At 41.6% G+C, this 18,840-nt stretch overlaps 1 protein-coding gene across 4 annotated transcripts in view; it reads right to left on the minus strand.

Annotated features, from left to right (window-relative positions):
- Positions 1-18,840, minus strand: part of LOC103468414 (RNA binding protein fox-1 homolog 2-like) — a 64,711-nt gene that overhangs the window by 27,373 nt on the left and 18,498 nt on the right. For 3 of the 4 annotated variants that reach the window (XR_014088529.1, XM_008415488.3, XM_008415486.3), the window contains exon 3: positions 1,665-1,862. Coding sequence is in view for 3 of the 4 variants with exons in the window: in XM_008415488.3 (XP_008413710.2) it covers positions 1,665-1,862 (198 nt within the window). In the remaining variant the exon portion in view is untranslated. Of the gene's footprint in view, positions 1-1,664; positions 1,863-14,892; positions 16,095-18,840 lie in introns of those variants that run through there. The other variant, XM_008415490.3, reaches the window with a different exon arrangement.

Consider the following 18,840-nt stretch of genomic DNA (forward strand, 5'->3'; position numbering starts at 1 on the left):
AGACGTTGTGGAAAACCTCAGCAGAGTTCTGCATCTCGCTGGAGATCTCGTTTGACATGTCAAGAAACTGATAATCTTCACACCGTTGAGCATGAAAGCAACGTTTATTTATATAGCAAACAATTCTGACACTGAAGCGCAGCACAAACCGGAGCTGCTTTAGATCTTTATCTGTGTGTGTGTGTGTGTGTGTGTTTGTGAATGTACAGGGTGAAAAGCAGTGTGCTGTGCTCCATAAACAAATTTCACCGAGCTCAAATTTAATAAATAAATAAATACAATAAAGGTAGCAAATGAATGCTGACATCATGCAAACTGTCCATCTCGCAAATTAAAAGTGGAAGACTAATTAAAAATAGAAATAATAATAATAATAATAATAATAATAATCACTTGAGGAAAATGGTTGAGATTCCTCCTGAGAAGCAGCACAATTCTGAGTTTTTTGTTGATGTCGGCATGTTAATATGATGCTGAAACTCTGCTGATGTAAGCTGAACCTGCTTCACCATGTTACTGTCATCTGCTGTTAGCTTCCTAATAGCTCATTTGTATCATTAAAGCTAAACTCATCTCTGGATGATGGGAAGGGTTATTAGATTTTACCTTCTTTGGCAATAAAAATAAAACCCCCACTGCAGGTCGCTGTAAGTAATTCAACTGTAAAGCCATAAAATTACATTTTCATTCATTTAACCTACGCAGATATCGGAAAAAGTGACGAGCCCTGAGCAAACGATCACTTATCCACTGGTGAAACACGGTGGTGGCAGCATCATACTGTGGGGAATGCTGGAAGAGAGGAGGTTCATGTTCCAGCAGACCTATATCCAGCCAGAGCGCCAACAGATCGAAGTGTATTCATGCGCTGGAAAGGCCCAGTCAAAGTCTAGATTTAAATCCAGCAGTTTAAAAATCAAATATCCTTCCAGTCAAATACTTTGGATGATAATGTGACAAAACGCACTAAGGCATATTAAAGTACTTACAAAATAATAATAATAAAAAAAAATCAAATATTATGAAAAAGTCCTGAATTTTTTTGTCACTCATCTAACAACTAAATTATTTTAGAATGATTATTCTGACGATTAATCGACTAATCGGATGAAGAAATTGGCAAATTTGACAAATTTTTCATTTAGTTACTGTAGTCTTTTCCAGACAATATTAGAAATGCATCAAAAGATGAGCAATCTATTCCTTTTTTAAATAAGAAAATAAACAATTTGTTGCCTAAAATGCAAAAACAGCATTTCTTTAGTGAATTTGAACTCTGTGAAGCTAAAACAGTGCTACTTGAGGAGTTCTGTGTAAAACATATTTACAGAGAAAAGTGCATTTATCTTAAATGCAAAATGTATATGTACATATATTTGTTTTGGATTAATTCATGCTCCGATTATGTTTTGTCAGCATACTCCAGTTAGTGATTAGTAGATTACTATATTAGTTGACGATTATTTTAATAACCGATTAATCATGATTCATTCGATTAATCGTCTCCGCCCTAATCTATATAATATACGAGTTTCAGTGTCTCAAATGAGTGACAAAAGGTATTCAACTCATTCAAGGTGATATTAGTTTTGGGGGATGTTCTTGTCAGATTATGAAAACATTTGCTGTCAAATCTCACATATTATTAACAGAGAAGTTCTTACATTGTTGTTGTTGGCTGTAGTCGTGGCTCCGTTAGCACCCGCTCCGACCTCCACTGCACTTTGGCCCGCGGTGGCAAACATGGCCCCCGGACCGAACTCTGTCCCCGGTAGGCCGTTTTGAGGAGGGGGAGGAGGGGGAAAGGTCGTAAAGGGCGGGGCTACTAAACCCTCCTGTCCTCCGGTTGAGTCCTGGGAGCCCTGTAGGATCGGGGATGAGGGTGGTGGGGTGGGGGGTGGGAGGGATTGAGAGAAATTAACAATTATTCTCCGTTTACAGAGTGTAGGCAAAACGAGGAGGGGTAAAAATTCTTGGCATCAAATTTCACACTCGCTCTCCGTCCCTTCCATTTATTCCCTGTCAATAATCCCCTCCCCCACCCTGTCTGTACACCTCCATATCTCTGACAGGCATGTGTTTTCAGTCAGCCAACCATGAAATATTTACAGCAAACCCATCTATTATTAAGAGTCACAAAATTTGATACAGTTTGAAATACAAAGATGTTATCGGGTGGATGAAGGTGAGGAGGGGAATAAAAAATATATAGTAAAATACAGTGACGCGCCAACTGTGGCACGTTCAAAGCCGCTGCTATGCTCTTGTTTCTGCGTTTTCCCGCTTGACTTTTAAAGCAGAAAATAACACTGCGGGCTAAATATACATGTATCCTGTCAGCAGAGCTGCATCTGTATCTGCAGCTGGATGAGCTGCAGATTACAGCAAAACCAATTTGCCAGCGTGTTTCTGGTATTTTTCATGTGTGGTGACTCTGCACTGCTGCTAGACGAAATCATTTTTCACACCCAAGGGCATCTCAGACTGAGCTGTGTAAGAAAAAGCTTTACAGTAAAGAAAGCAAAAGAAATGTTAATAGAGAACAAAAAAAGAGGGAGAAGGGCGTTTTTAACCAGAAAAACCAAAAAGATAAAAAAAATGTTCTTAATAGTCAAGAGTCAACTTCGTGTTATACAATTGATAAAGAGCAACTTTAGGAGCCAACTGCTTTCACTGTAGCAAGATATGAATTATGAACAGAATTTAAGACTTGAATCATAATAGAAATGTGCAAAAATAAAATTGCATATAAAATGTACAAGTAGGAGAGCCAGTAGCAAACACTAACTAACATTGTCCAGCCAGCTGGTGATCAATTTGCATTTACCCACTGTAGATGTAAAATAGCTAGCTAGCAAGCTAGCTAATCTAGCTTGCTAGCTAGCAAGAATATATTAGCAGCTGGTTACAGGTAGCAACAATTGCTGTGAGCCACAGAACGCAGAACATATGTCTGAGCGCGACTCAAACTTTTGTGCAACATTAAAGTCCCGTGAGAAAAATGAAAACCGCATAGAATATACGGGATTAAATAACAAAAATTTAAGACCTGTGATTAACACATTTCTTCTTCTTCAACGTTTATTTAGCTCTGCCGCTCTCCTCCTTAAGTGACATTGGGACCCCACAAGTTTTATACTCTGTTTGAGGTCTGGCGGGGTCACAATCGCCCCGGTGCGCTTTTGCGAGGTTTAGATTATTTTTTTAAATGTTTTTTGGGAAATGAGAGAGGGGAAAGACATGTGGCAAAGGTTATCGGGCCGTGTTGAACCTGTGACAGGAAAAGTCAAGGACTAAGTCCTTGGGGTTATGCTTTACCCCTGCGCCACTACAGCATCCTCCAAGATTTTTTTTTTTGTGTGTGTGGTTTTGGGTACTGACGGTCTGACAAACAACCGCTCTTTTCCCCATGCTCCTCCTACGCGTTGCGCTAAGATTGCACCAGGATAAAACTCCTTTAGATCAAGAATCTCTTTTACAAGAGTGTCTGACATTGCATTTAAGGGCAACTTATTTTCTGTCATGAATTTAAGACATTTAGGGCTTTAGGTTTAGATGCATGAATTTAAGACTTTTTACTGTCCATATTCCTCAAAGAGCGTGTTTATATCGCACTCTACATTATAAATAGAATCTTCGCTAACTAATCATAATAGTATATATAATGAATCTATTTCAGGTTCGTTCCCGATGATCCCATGGTAATGTCATTTGAACCAGCGATTGGTCCTCTACCATGAGTTGTATCTGGGCTGGTTGAAGCCCGGAGACACTCCGTCTCCAGACAGCCTTTTTAATTAGCCAGAGTAACTAAGATGCCGCAAAGCGACTGGGCTCTCCCTCTAATCCTATAGCCTGACAGCTCGCCGCTCTGCTGCAGTGATGGGCGCTCTGGCAGTAAACAGGCAGCCGAGGCTAAAAGGCCCATCTGCAGCACAGACGGCTTCTGGGGCCTGAGCCCGACAGATAGGGGATGTCGCACAATCCGACGAGCGAGAGATAGGAAGCGCTGGGGGAAAACCCGTGCTGCTGCATCTTATTGTACGTGTTTATTGTCACCAACTGATGAAAACGGAAACAATAAATCTGTTCAAAGAGATAAATGCAAAAGTAACTCGCTGGCCAGGCTGTGATTCCCTGGATGAGAGCACTTGTTAAGGCATGCGAGCTCGTGAGCGTGCGGTAGCCTGTATGAAGCGACGCAAGTATGAAGGCACGGCCTAGCTCGGGGCTTCATTTCATACAGCACACAAAGTGCTGGGCAGAAGGGAGGTAAACAGGATGAATGAAATATTGAGTGGCGATAAAAAAAGAAAAGAGAGGAGGCTGAGTGCAGGGAGAGAAGACTTTATTGACCGCGATGCTGCAATCTAGACTCTGATTATCTACTTGTATCCTGAGGCTGATTTAGTAGCGTGGGGTTCATTTTCTACACCGCCTTAGAGAAGTATTAACACCCTTTGAACTTTTTCTTTGCATTTTCTTCCTTTAAATGTACTTGGATGGAATTTTATGCCACGATTAAAAAGTAAAACAGTTCACATTAAGTCCAACTGGATGGACAATGCCTCAAGTGGTGGGCACTCGTCTGCTAATGCAGAGCCAATTTTCCGTTTTGTGATTTTGCTAACTTAAAAACATTTAGAGCACTTAGATTCCCTTAAATGAATTTTTCCTGAATACATTTTTTCCAGATAAGTTTTGGTTATCGACCGCTAAGAATTCTTCCAGTAGATAGATGTTTGTATTCATGCTCTTATTTTGAAGAGGGAGAAGTCTGTTCCGTTTTCTCTCTTTTTTCACCAATAACTTCACACCAAAAAAAACTTAGAGATCAACATGTAAACATAAGTGCAGTATCTAGGGGCATTATAGAACATGTGAATTATTTCAAAATTAAATTGGTCCTTGAGGGTTATAGGCTTTCAAGGGCAGACATAATTTGATTTGAAGTTAGCGCTTTAGCGTTAGCTCAGTTGGTGTAGCATGTTGGAGGAATTAAAGGTTATGATTCGTGCTATTGCTAAGTTAACAGTGCCCACCACTAATGACGTCAATTCCTACTATTTTGTTTAAGACAAGCGTAGAAAATCCGTTAAAAGAAAGTGAGATTTTTTTGAGAGTTTTGGAAGACTTATTTTAAAACAAATACACAATACTAGAGGACTAAACTAACATATGAGAGCTGTGGAGCTAGAGATGAGATCCCTCCTTGGTGTTTTGCTCTTTATGGAGGAACAGATTAAATCACAGTGAGCTGATATTAGCTGCCTAAAAAGCTTTGCTAGGAAACAGTTCCATCTTTATTGCAGTAATGAGCTGTGCTCCTTTAGTTTCCATGCCGTGACTTTCCAAACTGTGTTGCTACTGGCCAACAGAAATCATACTGATTGTATTGCGGTGGCCAGGAACACTCCGTTCCCTCTAAATCCTCTAGAATCTTAAAAAAAAAAAAAAAAAAAAAAAAGACTTTAGCCGTAGAATTTGACTGAATATTTTAGAGAGTTTAAAACTCTCTAAAATAGAGAGTTTTAGAGAGTATGCCGTCGTACTTATAACTAACCCAAACATAGTCGACACATTCTCCCACATGAGGTGCGGATCTCGGCGGCTCCTCCAGAGTTAGCTGGAGTTTCAATTGCATATCATTTTACCAAACAGGCAACAGGGATGGGAATTTATCGTTTATCGTGATAAATTCCGTATCGTGATAAGAACTTTGATTTATTGTTGCCTCAATAAATTCCAATGAATTACTTTTTTTTATTTTTTTTTTAAATGGTCTGTTTCGTCAAGATTCGTTTTTTTGTTTTTTACGTTTTTACACAATGTTTGTTCAATGAGAGCATGTGCAGGCCAGTGGTACAAATCAAATTTTTTTATGTGACTGGAGTATTAAAGATGCAAATGGGAATGTTGAGCTGCATTTGTGTTTGTGGGACTAGGATCCAGTCACAGCTACTACCTAAAAGAAAATGGGCGATATGAACTTAAGAGAAACTAAAGACGGCTGAATACAAATGCATAAAAATTTATATTCTTGTTTTCACTTCATAATTATAGTTATACAAAACTTTGTGTTGGTTTAATTTTATAAATTTCAGGGAAAATATAACACCAGAAATCTCTGAAGGCACTGAATTGCTGATCCACACGTGTTTTTTTAATGCAAAAATATCTTAATGCCTCTACACCCAAAAATACAAAATAGGAAACTTTATTGTTCACTAATAGAAGTCTAAATAGCCTAATGGTGTAATAATAATAATAATAATAATAATGAGACAAACTGAAATCAGCATAAGAGTTGCTGACTAAGGAGCTGCTCGCTTCCACATGGCACGATCATATAGTCTAGCAGAGAGAGGGAGAAAATGGAAAAAAGGAAAACAAAAGTATAATGGGAATAATAAAAGTGAGGCCTAAGAGTGGGGCCATATAGGAAATGATGAGGAATTCCTTTTTGGAGTTATAGCTGGCCTGAAAACATCAAGAACACACACTCAAAAAAAAAAATTTCCGCTGTGAATTCTGACACTCTGAGATGTGATTTAAACAGACGGCACAAAAATCAAGCTGAGCCGATGCGACAGAGAAGATCACGTTATCAGGCGAAAGGTTATATTCTGGCAACATGACACGACGGTAACAAAAAGTAAAAAAAAAAAAAAAAAAACTGAAGGAAAAGCACATTCATTAAAGCACTCCACTCATGCACACACAGAAATGCGCAGCAGCTGAGCTACCTGTGACACCATATGGCTTTCTGTACACACAGAGCGAGGCGATACGGGGGGAAGGGAGAGCTTTCTCGCCTCCAACTCCAGCCTCCAACTCCAGCTTCCTAAAGCGAAGACAGAACTGACAGCCACGTAGTGAAGCTGCTGAAGCTCATCAATCACAGTAATACATGATAATTAGACTAGTGGAACCGACTGCCGTCTGCAGAGAGAGAGAGCCGCTCTACTTATAGGTTCAAGTCCTGCGAATCGTCTCGTTTCTTTCTCTGCGGTTCCAGTAAGTGATGTTTACCTTCATCTCCCATCTTCCTAACAAAGCCCCCCAAATCTCCCCCATCCCAACCACCTCGACTCCCTTTGCTTGATGAAACCCAGGCGGTAATTTCTCCTGTAAACCACCAGCAGACACCATTACAGCTTACAGCTCTGTCTGCGTCGCCATGTCCATCAAAGGACAGGCCACAGCCTATTTCCTTATATGGTCGTGTATGTGTGGGCCTCTAGCCCCACCATTCGTTCCATTCAAAACCAACCAATTTATTAATCAGATACTCCTTTAAGTATTTGGAAAAACCATTCATACCCTCTGAAGTTTGTCATGATTGAACCACAAACCTTAGTGTATTGGGACAGAGCAGCATCATGGAGTGATTATTTGTCAAAAGGAAGGAAAACATGATTTTTTTTTTTAAAAACGGCCTTTCACTTAAAATAAATAAATAAAAATCTGACAAGTCTGGTGTGCGTTTACATTCACCTCTGATCTAATCTGAGCAGAAAGAAAGAAAGAAAGAAAGAAAGAAAGAAAGAAAGGTATAGAAAGCAAGAAAAAGAGAAAATGGTCAAAGATCTCATCTTTATACAGATAGTAAATGTACGGCACTTGAAATATAATCATCCATTAAATCTGGAATCCAAGCGACTACTGCACACATCGATGCTGCAACGACTAAACGACATTAATCAAATTGGAAATCTGAGGCAAAACGTGAGGTCATGTTTAAGTCTCATCTGATGGAGCCTGACATCATTTCCTGTGGAGGATAAGGAAACATTTCATTCTCTGGATGTGCAAAGCTGGTGGACAATAAAACACTGAAAAAGAGCTGCAGATTTTAAAATCTTATCTTTTCCACTTCCCAACTTTTTTTTGTTTTTATGTTAGTCTGCCATAAATCAATAAATACACTTTTGTGAGGCACTGTAAACACATTTTATGTAGTTTTACAGCAGCGCAGCACAGATGGTGTAATAAAAGATAAAATAAAACAAAACTTTCCCTACAATACACGGAACAATGAGAAGTCGAAAATGCAGAGTCAGGGTTTTGAGCCACTTTACAGTACATTTAGTCGCACACTGCGGCCCCCGCAGACCCGCATTTGTTCTCATTAGAACCGCTCATTGCAAGTCTTGTGTTCTCCTTCTGGCGACAACTAAAAACTGCCTGGGACCCTCCAGGAGTCCCGCAGATTCACATGGTCTCACACACAGGATTCACATAGCCTCTGGGACTTTTTAAAAAAAAATTTTTTTTTTAATTTAAGATTTTGTCTGAGCTCAAAAACACGACTGAAAGAAGCGTAAAGCGTACGTGAGAATCAGAGACGTTCTGCCGTGAAACTGGAACCTCGTGACTCAAACAAACCGGCCGATGTCGCTCGGCGCCAGCAGCTTTTGTGGGCCTGCTGAGATCTGTGACACGCGGCTCATCGGTTATTGACAATTCTGATCAGCGTCAGCGTCGGCGTCGTTATCATAATCAGAGGGACGGGGCTTTTCTTTATGTCACCCTGGGCAACGAAGCCTAAAAATACAAACATGTGCCGATGTTTTAGATTATCCTGTTTCTGTCTTAAACCTATTATAGCTGAGACTTTTTGTTAAATAGAATATTAAAAAATTAGTCCAAGATATTTTAAAGTATAAATAGGAATATAAATTTAATATAAATTATTGGCAAATAAATCAAGAGTGGTAAGGCTTTATATATGAAGCCACAAGACTGTTTGGATGGATAGAAACCAGGTTGTCCAAATAAAAGAATAGGGTTAATATTAAATGATGCATCAATTAGAGATGCAGCAATAAATTGACCCCAATTCCCTTAATTTTGGCCAATACTTGTGTCTGAAACCGATCTTATACAACAATCTTATTTGCCTCTGCAAAGGTGTGAAAATGCGCTGTCATCAATATCCACTTAGCAACTTTGTAGCTGTATTTAGTGAAAAAAAGAAATGGAATAGTTTCCACTTACATGATTTATTGATTTGGTATGTCCTAAATCAATACATCGATTCATGAACGTCAATACCCATGAATGTATTGTAATTTGCATTAGTGGAAGAAATGTTTCTGTAGCGGATCGGCCACCAAATCTGGCTCCTACCCAGGGGCCCTTAACCTTGTAAACCCTACCCTGGTTGCTCCTCTACGATGTTTTAGATGTTCCAGACATGCTGCTGGGCCGTTCGGACACACCGCCGCGTTCCACATCGACGCGACACGCAGAAGGACTTTCACACCTCACCTCCGACTACACACAGCCCGAGAGCCTGAGACGGCGGGCGCTCAGAGCGGCGCAAGTGTCGGACGGCAGGGAAGCAGTTAACCCAGAGGTGGAGAGGATTCACACACCACATTAGGCCGGCGGTGCAGATGGCTCTGCTTTGACTGGGACTTCCAGGGTTAGATGGTACGAATACCATTAAACTCATCCTTCGATTCTGTCCGGTGTGGTAGGTAGATGATTTGGCTCGGCATTAAGTGCTCCTGATTAAATCTCTGACTAAACTGATTTGTCACTTTGACAAATGTGCTCAGAAATCTAAATCTCCACGAGAGGGGTTATTTTAATGTATTTTCTCATTTTAGAAAAAGAAAGAAAATGAGCTCAGAATGGAGGTTTTTCATCCACGTGTGATTTCTTCTTTTTTTTTTAATCCAGGCACATCCACGTTTAGATGGTCGCTGCCAATATATGGACATCCAGGTTCAGCCTTCATAGCGGTGCCGTCTAATTCATGTGCTACCTGCAGTTTGTGTTTGCTGGCATCAGCCTGATATGTGCCGACAGCCGGGCAGGTAGCCATTACAGCCCAGCAGGGACGGACGGGAGCACAAAGTTACATCCACCGGCCTGGTGAGACCAGAGAATGGCCGTGCATCTTTCATGTGAACTTTCTGACCGGTTTTTATAAACACAAATATGTGTAAGGTAGATATTTTTACAGCGGTTAGGCTTGAAATGTCTGAATGTAGTTTCATGTCAGTGTATATTAGAAAAGACCAACACAATGTTATCAATATTTGTCAAAAGACAGGAAGACATATGATTTTTAAACTGTTTTACAAATAAATGAAAACATCTGGTGTGCATTTAAATTAATGTCTGGTTAATATTAACCAAAAGTTAATTTAACTTACTTTCCTTTTTACATCTGAGAAAGATGGAGCGAAAGAAAGAAGACAGAAAAAGAGGAAGAAAGGAAGGATGAATGGACGGATGGACGGTAGAAGGATGTGGGGAGGGACGGACGGACGGATACATGAATGACCGAATGGACAATCCTTGGACAATCAAATGAATTGGTAACGAAGCCTGAAAACAAATATCCCTTCACTCTGTCATCTTTCCACACTAATGCAGACAGAGAAAATACTTTTTCCAGACAAAGCAGGATACCACAGTGAAGTCTGAAGGCTTCAACCTTTCTCATAAAAAGCAGTGAATCATGAAATGCTCTCTTTATTTGCCCTTTTTATTATTTTTTTCCCTCAACCCCCAGCGCAACTGGGTAAAACTGTGACTTCAATCTTCAGCAGATAAACTCACGGTTACTTCTACTCTCTAAATAACTCCGGTCGTCTCCAAACCTTCTGGAGACGGGCTGCCAAAAATAGAGGGAGAAAATTTGCAGAGGAGCAGCGTGGCTGGTGGAGTGTCACCTTCACAGTGCGTTCCCACGCGGAACTACCCCTTCTACCCCTCATTACAAGCGCCATCCTCCATTTGCAGTCATTCTTGTCGGAGATGAATAATGTGTTTAGCTTAGAGCTGCACATGCTTGCAGGGATATCGGAAAAAAAAAAACTGGAGAAACAAACAAGGGCAGAAGAAAATAGAGAGAAGAAAACTCTTCTGCGAGAGAGGCATTTAAATTGTGAGGATGGACCAGTATGTGTGCTGATGAATGTATAAAAACACTTACGTGGCGTGTGAGGATGAAGAGGTGTTTGTTCAATACTTACGCAACCCTGTCTCTATGTTTAGTATAGCTTTACAACTGAACGCCGATCTCCAGCCGTTCAACTGCAGGATCGACGTCAAGCTGACGAAGCGCTCCAGACTGAACAAAAGTTCCAATAAAAACACACGCCGGGTCTCGGCCAGCACTGAGGTGATGTCAGAACTCAAATCCTTTTCCCGTCGGTTAATGCAACACGAGCAACACAACCACCCTTCAGTGTGGACGTTATTACTGTAGAAGCACTCACCGTCACCGGGACTCAGGGATGTTGGCAGTCTTTGGAAACCCTTAAGATTTAAGGTCAGATCCGAAGTCGGTGAGGTGTGGCGATGTTTCCGGGTCACAAAAGCATTATTTGTGGGGAAAATTAAAGCACGTTACGTTTGGGCACGCAGATTAAGGTTTCGCAAATCACAACCTGAGTTGTAAAGAAACTGTAATCAGTATTTAACTTTTTGTTTGTGTCATGGTTCTATGCTACATGTGTAACTCTAACATGGTTCTGATGTCTAAAAAAAACCTTGAATATGCTCCCTTGTGGTTTTACTAATGAGTGAAAAATTTCATAAATTTTAAACCATTTGAAATATTGAATATGGGTGCAGTTTTCTGGTCGATTGCCCATCTTTCAAAAGCCAGTTCTGCCGATTACGATCCCAGCCGGTAAAGATTTCTTTTGTCTTGAACGTCGCTAAATATAGTGACAAAGCCATGAAGTTGGCAACAATTGGGGGATTTTTGTTAATTGCACATGTGCAGACCTGACCTGGTCCGCAGATGCATGGATAAGATCGGTTACTCATTCAAATATCTGCCGATTGCGACCTAAAAATGAAGGAAATCCGGAGAACTCATAATATCAAATAATCCAGAAAAAAATTGACTGGTGTACATATTTTTAGATTCTGGACTAAAGATTATCAAATCCAGCCTAGACATACGGTAAGCTGTGGAATAATCTTGTAACTACTGCTGCTGGGAAGCTCCAAAGCAGACACCGACTTCAGCCCTGTTAGCATGCAAACTTTGGAGCGATGCCAACTAGCCACGTGAGAAACTTGAGCTCTATCTTCTTTTAAACACCACAATAAGAGTCTCAATCACACAGTTAAGCCAACAATTATTCATATTATTGACTGTTTCTCATAATTGCTGGCCCACTTTTTGCATGTTTAAACTTGAGTTTAGAAAAGTTTCATTTTTGTTAGAGGTTCTCTAGTCAAGACTGGCTGGGCCTCTTTAATATGTTACAACTTCCATCGGATGAAATGTGTCGGTAATATTAAAAGATTACTTCAAACTTAGACTTTGCCAGGGTTACAGCATGAGTGATTTTGGGTTTAACTGTCAAGCCAGTACATTTCCCTCTGGGGTTCTAGATAGCTGCTTGCCTTTCCCTCAGTAGAGGAAGACACAAGCTGACAGCTCCAAGACAACACTTTGGGAAACAAATTTAAGACGGAAGAAAAATATCCTAGTACTTTAACATGGCTAGATCTTGTCACAGCCTAAGCAAAACTCTTGTTTTACAAGCTCGCACACAGTGTGACGTCGTTTCTTTCTGTAGATTGAATTATTAATGACCAATAAAAGTAGGAAAGGCACAAAAAAAAAACTGAAATCAGCTAAATTCTGTTGGTTGGCTTAAATCACAGATCGGTGCATCTCAACAGCAAACGGATCAACACTGTAAATGTTGGAGTGAAGTTCTTTAATAGTGGTATTTTTGTGCACAGAAACCAGCGTGCCTCAGTACCTGCCTCTCTCAATCCAGTGCACAGATGAAGTTTAAGCTGGATGGACAGCTTGGATGACGACGGTAAAAAAATAACAAAAAATGCTGGACAAAACCTTCGTCTCTACCCGACATGATGTGGCGCACACAAACACAAGCGTGCGAAACACAACGTGACACTGTGTGCAGTCAGCATGGAGAAAGCCTGCAGTATCAAATGTAAACGTGCATGTCAACACATGCGGCTTTCAGCTGTTGCTACCTCACATCCGCGCGCATTCCCTTCTCCTACCATCTCCATCCGATCCCAACAGCCGCCCACCCTGGGGCCCAGAGGAAACCACGAGTGGAGAGCAGGACGTGCTACAACAGAGCCAGAATGCAGCTCTGATCCTCAGGCTGTCTCTCAGCTAAAGTAGCACAGACACACCTACCATATGCTGAGAACACCCCCAGTACGCAACATCAACTGCATTACAATCTAATGTTTTGAGTCGGCTTTAGTGCAATTCAGTGTTTTCCCTCTGCCAGCTCAATGCAGGTACGCAGTTTCTGCCCTTTTTTTTTTTTTTCCTCCACTGCAGTGACCCAACACGGAAATGATTTATATTACAAGAAAGTGGAAAAGACGAAACAAAAACAAGAACTTGAAACACGTAATGAACAGGACTTGGCCAATTTTCAGCTTGATCAGAGGTGAAATTCAAAAATCCAATATTTTTCCAGTCACTGAATGCACCATACCAGCTGCTCACATCACTCTTTAAGGTAGGACGCAGTTTCTGAGGCATGACGACTACTTTTAAAATAAATTATGGGGCAGTCAAAGCAGACAGCAAGAAACTTTATGTTTCAACGTGCCACAACATGTTGGGGGTTCATTCTGGTTTTCAAGAAAATGAGATTTTGAGCAGCTAGTAGGAAGTCTGAATCAACTACAAAGCTGGTCAGTTTTATCAATTCGATACGTCATAGAAGATGCTAGATTTGGAAATGTTTTTTTTTTTTTTTTTGCATTTTCTAGAACAAACGCAGCAGATGGCTTCTTAAGTTCAGCTAGCTCTACTATCTCTGCCAACCGTGCATAGCTAATAAAAGCTGCTACAAACAGGTTAACAGGAAACAATTTTTTGCCGTTTTAGCAATGCTAGGTGCAGTGATGGCAGTGGATCCCCGCTTATTCGCAGTTTGGTATTCGCCAAATTTAATAGTTTCTCCAAATTATTTGCAGAAACTACAGTAGTCACAGATGTATCGTATAGCATCTCTAACATTTAAGAAAGAAATTTAAGCTTGGGAAGCTGAAATACCTAGGCCCAATGCTACATGACATGCTACTGGTTGGCATTGGCAAAGCAGCCAATTCAGGAGCGCCGTTCCTTTTCCTTAGAGCTGATCAGCTGTATCCATAAGACCAGAGATAAGGAAGACTATACATGTTAGCTTCTATGTTAGTGCTAAGATGGTTTCCACTCTGTGTATTTAATGTATATTTTAAAAATTAAAATAAACATTTCTAAGTGTCTTTAGATGGGGGTTTTAAGTATTCCCAGGATTAAGCTATTTATGGACAGTAATGGTCCTTGATCCTTGGGATCCACTGTGACCACTAATTTATTATGCTAAAAGGTAAATTAGTCACTGTTTCACTGTGACTGATGTGACATGCCATTTGCTTCCAAAATAATGACCACTCATAAAAACCCATAAAAACATTTTGTTCTATTCGGATTTCTTCCAAAGTGATAGAAATCTGAATTAGTTCAAATCTTCCTGGGCCGGTCAAAGCTTTAACAAAAAGAAGTGTCACAGATTGGCCACAAAATTCTGAACACTGCATCCTGAACTGTAGCAAAACAAGCAAACCAATCAGCAATAATCGGTTGCAGGGTGTTATACAAGGAGAGAACAGCAGAGCTGCAGGGACAAGCCCTGCTGTTGGTCTGAAACTCTGCCAACTATCTGACAGAGGCCTCACCTGGGCCAAGACACAACAAAGCAGAGCGGGGCAGCACCATAAACAGTACAGCCAATTACCTCAACACGAAGCCAAACCAAACTCAGAGGAAATAATTGTTAGCGTCTCCGCCGCTCTGCCTTGCATCGACGGACACGTGTGCGAGGTAGTTTACGAAAACACGCTTTGCCGAAGGAGTGAACTTACCGGGAGCAGAGCTGGGTAGTACAGCCCCATCATCGTCTGATCTACAGGAACAACCGCTGACCAGCTCTCCACTATCCCGGCGCTTCCTCCCTCTCCTTCCCTTTGTGTCTCTTCTCCTCCTCCTCCTCGTATTCCTCCACCTCTCCTGCGCCTGTGCCCCAGGACCATGAGCCGAAGATGGCTTCAGTCCACGTCTGTCTCACACGTTTAAATTCTCCCTAGTTCACTCTCCACCTCCCCTCCTCTCCCCTTCGTCTTAAACCGGCGTCCCCTCTTCCCACTTCTCCGGCGCGCAAGCTCCGTCTGCCTGTCACTCTTAACCTCTCTTCTCCTCGTCTCGGCGGCCCGGCCGCTCTGATCCCCTTGGGCCTTTCTGTCTCTCTCCTCCTGCCAGGCTGAGTCTCTTCTCTCCTCCTCTCTCTCTCTTCTCTTCGCTCCGAGGCTGTCATTCACATGCTCGCGTTACACGTCTTGCTGCTCCCCCCTTTTGCCTCCCTCTTGTTCCCGCCCCTCTTTTTAAAAACTTTCCCTCCCTTTCCGTCTCAGTGCCTCCTATCCATCAAAGCATCCATCCCTCCATGCAGCCACCTAAACCCCCCTGTCTCCGGATGGAGTCAGAACGCTGCTGTTGGTGCCTCTTCAAGCCTCTGCGGAGAGAAGAAACGGGAAAGGAAGAAGATGTCTTCCATCCACGCACTGGCTGCCTGAGAGAACAGAATGCGACCCCCACTGCATTGCAGCTTTTTTTTTGATGATTTATTTATTGCATGGCAGGCTGTCAGCTGCAAAAAAGCAGTGGTAGGTAGGCCAGAAGACTAGCTAAGCTGCGTGGGTAGGCTCCTAGATCACCATCTCTCCCTCTCTTTCTCTCTCCTGCAGCTGTCCAACTGAGCTCCAATTCCAGAACCCGGAGCTTCAAGCCAAACGTGAATCTGTATTTCGCTGCATTGCGCCTTTTTTTCACCCCCTTCTGGCTCAGTTCCGCCACTTTCCAACACTGCATTGTTAGGAGGCGCTTAATTTGCAGAGATGGGAGTGCAGTTCCTTGCGCTGCACTTTCATATGGGAGGGACTGAACTCTGCGGAGAAAGAAAAAAAAGAAAAAGAAAAGGAAAAAAAAAAGCCCTGATGCCAAGCATTCAGGCATCTGCTGAGTCTGGCTAGAAACTGAGTCCGGAGGGATGAAAGGGAAGGGAAAGATACGTGGTGGTGGAGATGTAGACGGGGTAATTTTTATTTATTTATTTAAAAAAAAAAAAAAGGTTAGCTGGACTAGAGTAGAGGTGCAGTGGATGCTAGAGAGAGATAACGAGATAGGGAGATAAGTGGATAAAGGGCTGGGTGGAGAAAAAGAGCGAGGGATGACGGGATTAGGGCTGTAAGTGAGGAGGATGAGAGGATGAATGGGGGGATGATCCCGGGATTAAGTCCACAGGCTGGACGCAGCAATAAACACATGCGTACAGTGTACACACAGATGTGCTTTGATTGGATTTGGGCTGGTGCACCTTGGCTGGCAAAACAAAGGCTACGGCCACCAGCCAATCAGAGCGAAGAACGCAAAAAGTTCCCCATTACAGCTTTGGACTTTGTCTCAATAGTTCAGATCCTCAAACGAATTAGGCTGCGAGACGAAAAGTCTCGCAGCCAAAGTGAAATTTTCTGATTACGATTTAATAAAAATAAAGGGAAACAAGCCATTTGGACCAACTTGGTCATCAGTTTGTGACCTTAGGCTGAAGCAGCCTTGGGTTATGCAGTCGGACAATGAACAAAAAGCACACCTGAGAGTCAACCTCAACAAAAAAAACATAGGTTTCCATGTGCCCTAGTCAAAGGCCGAGCTCAAATAAGAGTGAGACACTGTGATATGACCTTAAAGAGACTTTGCGTGCTTTAAAATCCTCCACTATGACTGACATAAAACAATTAAGCGAAGAAAAGAGGGCCAAAATTCCTCCACAGTCTAAATTATCACAAACAGTTGATAGCAGTTGCTCTTGCAATAGTAGCACAACCAGCTATTAGGTTCAGGGAGTATTTGTTTTATTGTGTTTTGGCATTGGATCAGGTGAGTCTGGATAGCTTCGGTCCATTGAAAGCAACCATTGATTAATGTATGCAGATCATCTTTGACATTAAGATTTGTTTGATAGGTGACTGAAGCAAAAACTAGGGATTTATGATATAGCTGCATTAACATTGGTATTAGCCAAAAACAGTATGGTTTGCTTTTTTTACGCAGTGTTATTGGTCGGATAAGTAAAAGTTGGTCGATATTAATAAATTTCCATTTTGTTGCCGTTTATGTTGGGGGTTGGTCATGTGATAGAGATGCATCAAGGGATAGCGGGGTGTTAAACTGAAGCTGAGAAGTGCAGTTGTTTTCTCAATGTGTGTATATCGGCAGACATTGCTCATCGACAGCAGTATTAAATCGGTATCGGCCAAGATTTTCACATCACATAAAACCAATCTCTAAGGGGGAAAATATTTGTGCACATAAACCCTATGATGTTTTGACCATTCTGAGGTAAAAACAATACACTTTTTGTAACAGTAATGACTTCAAATCGTAAAACATTGCAATGGGCCGCCTAAATGAATGCACAACACGCAGAGAGTCAAGCAGCAGCGAGTCTAGCAGCAGGGACCCACACGAGCTTGTCACCGTTTAACACTCTGATATTGACACAGGCAGACCTGCAGGCAGTTCAAACAAGCGTACATATTGTAGGACAGGAGCTCGACGAAGACAAATGTACTGCTGCCGCGGCGCGAGAGGCCCAATCTTCCCAAGCTAGGCTCGGCTAACTCCATTTGCATGATAACCGGCAGCCAGCGAGCTCCAGGGTAGAATTTATTAGCAGGAGTTACTTTCTAAATCATTTATAGCCCAAATCCAGAAGTGTGTGTTGGTTCTCAATGTAAAAGATGACTAACGGAGTTCTGAATGTTCTCCGGATCGGCCGGGGTCGTCAGGCTGGGCGCTTGTTTCGCAAGCTGATGAAGCTCCAGGTGCTTTGTTGGTGCGTTTTTAGCACTTTGCAACAAACCCAAAATGTGCTTTTGAGATTTTATGTGACCAATATAATGTGTTTAATTATGAAGTGGAGGGAGAATGAGTCATGGTTTTTAAGGGTTTTTGGCAAAAAAAAAAAGTCTGGAAAAATATGGTGTGTTTTTATTCTGTGCCCCTCTGAGCTTGGACTGTGCAGAGCCACGTTTTGGATCTGAAAGTCTCCTGGGCTTTGGTTCGATCAGATCTACACGTCTTTAGGCTGATTTGTTTGTCTTTTTGATTGTTGGAGATTACTTGAACAGCATTTTGCCACAGAGTGACAACTGGATTTAGGTCTGGACTTTGACTGGGCCATTCTAACCCATGACTATTCTTTGATCTAACCTACTCCACTGCAGCTCTGGCTGTATGGTTAGAGTTGTCATCCTGGTTAAGGTGAACCTTCGCCCTGGTGTCAAACCTTTTCCGAAGTTTCATGTATGGGTACACCAATACCCATACATACACTTCGTGACTTTGTCGCTACATTTAGCAACTTTTCAGACAAAAAAAAAATTGGTTTTGGTCCAAGTCGGAATCGGTAGGTCAGACTTTTTAAAGATCGGGATCGTCCAGAAAACTGCAATCAGTGCACCCTTAGTTTCACGACAGTATTGTCCTGCATTTAGCCTCAATGATACCACTTTATTATGCCATCAAAGATGGATAATAAATAGTGCATAGATAAGTTATTAATTAATCTATCTTTAAACGCTTTATGAATCATTAATAAAGGGTGAGAAGGAGACAAAATTGACCGGGTCCTTGCCAAATAGTCAGGTAAATGTGTTCACCTACATATTTTTATCTAAAATTGTTACACTAAACATTGTAAACACAATAAGCACTTGTAAATGGAATTTGTTAAGCATTTAGTCTCTCTCTCC

Source organism: Poecilia reticulata, chromosome 8, assembly GCF_904066995.2.
Source record: "Poecilia reticulata chromosome 8, P_reticulata-male-v2, whole genome shotgun sequence".
NCBI lineage: Eukaryota > Metazoa > Chordata > Actinopteri > Cyprinodontiformes > Poeciliidae > Poecilia > Poecilia reticulata.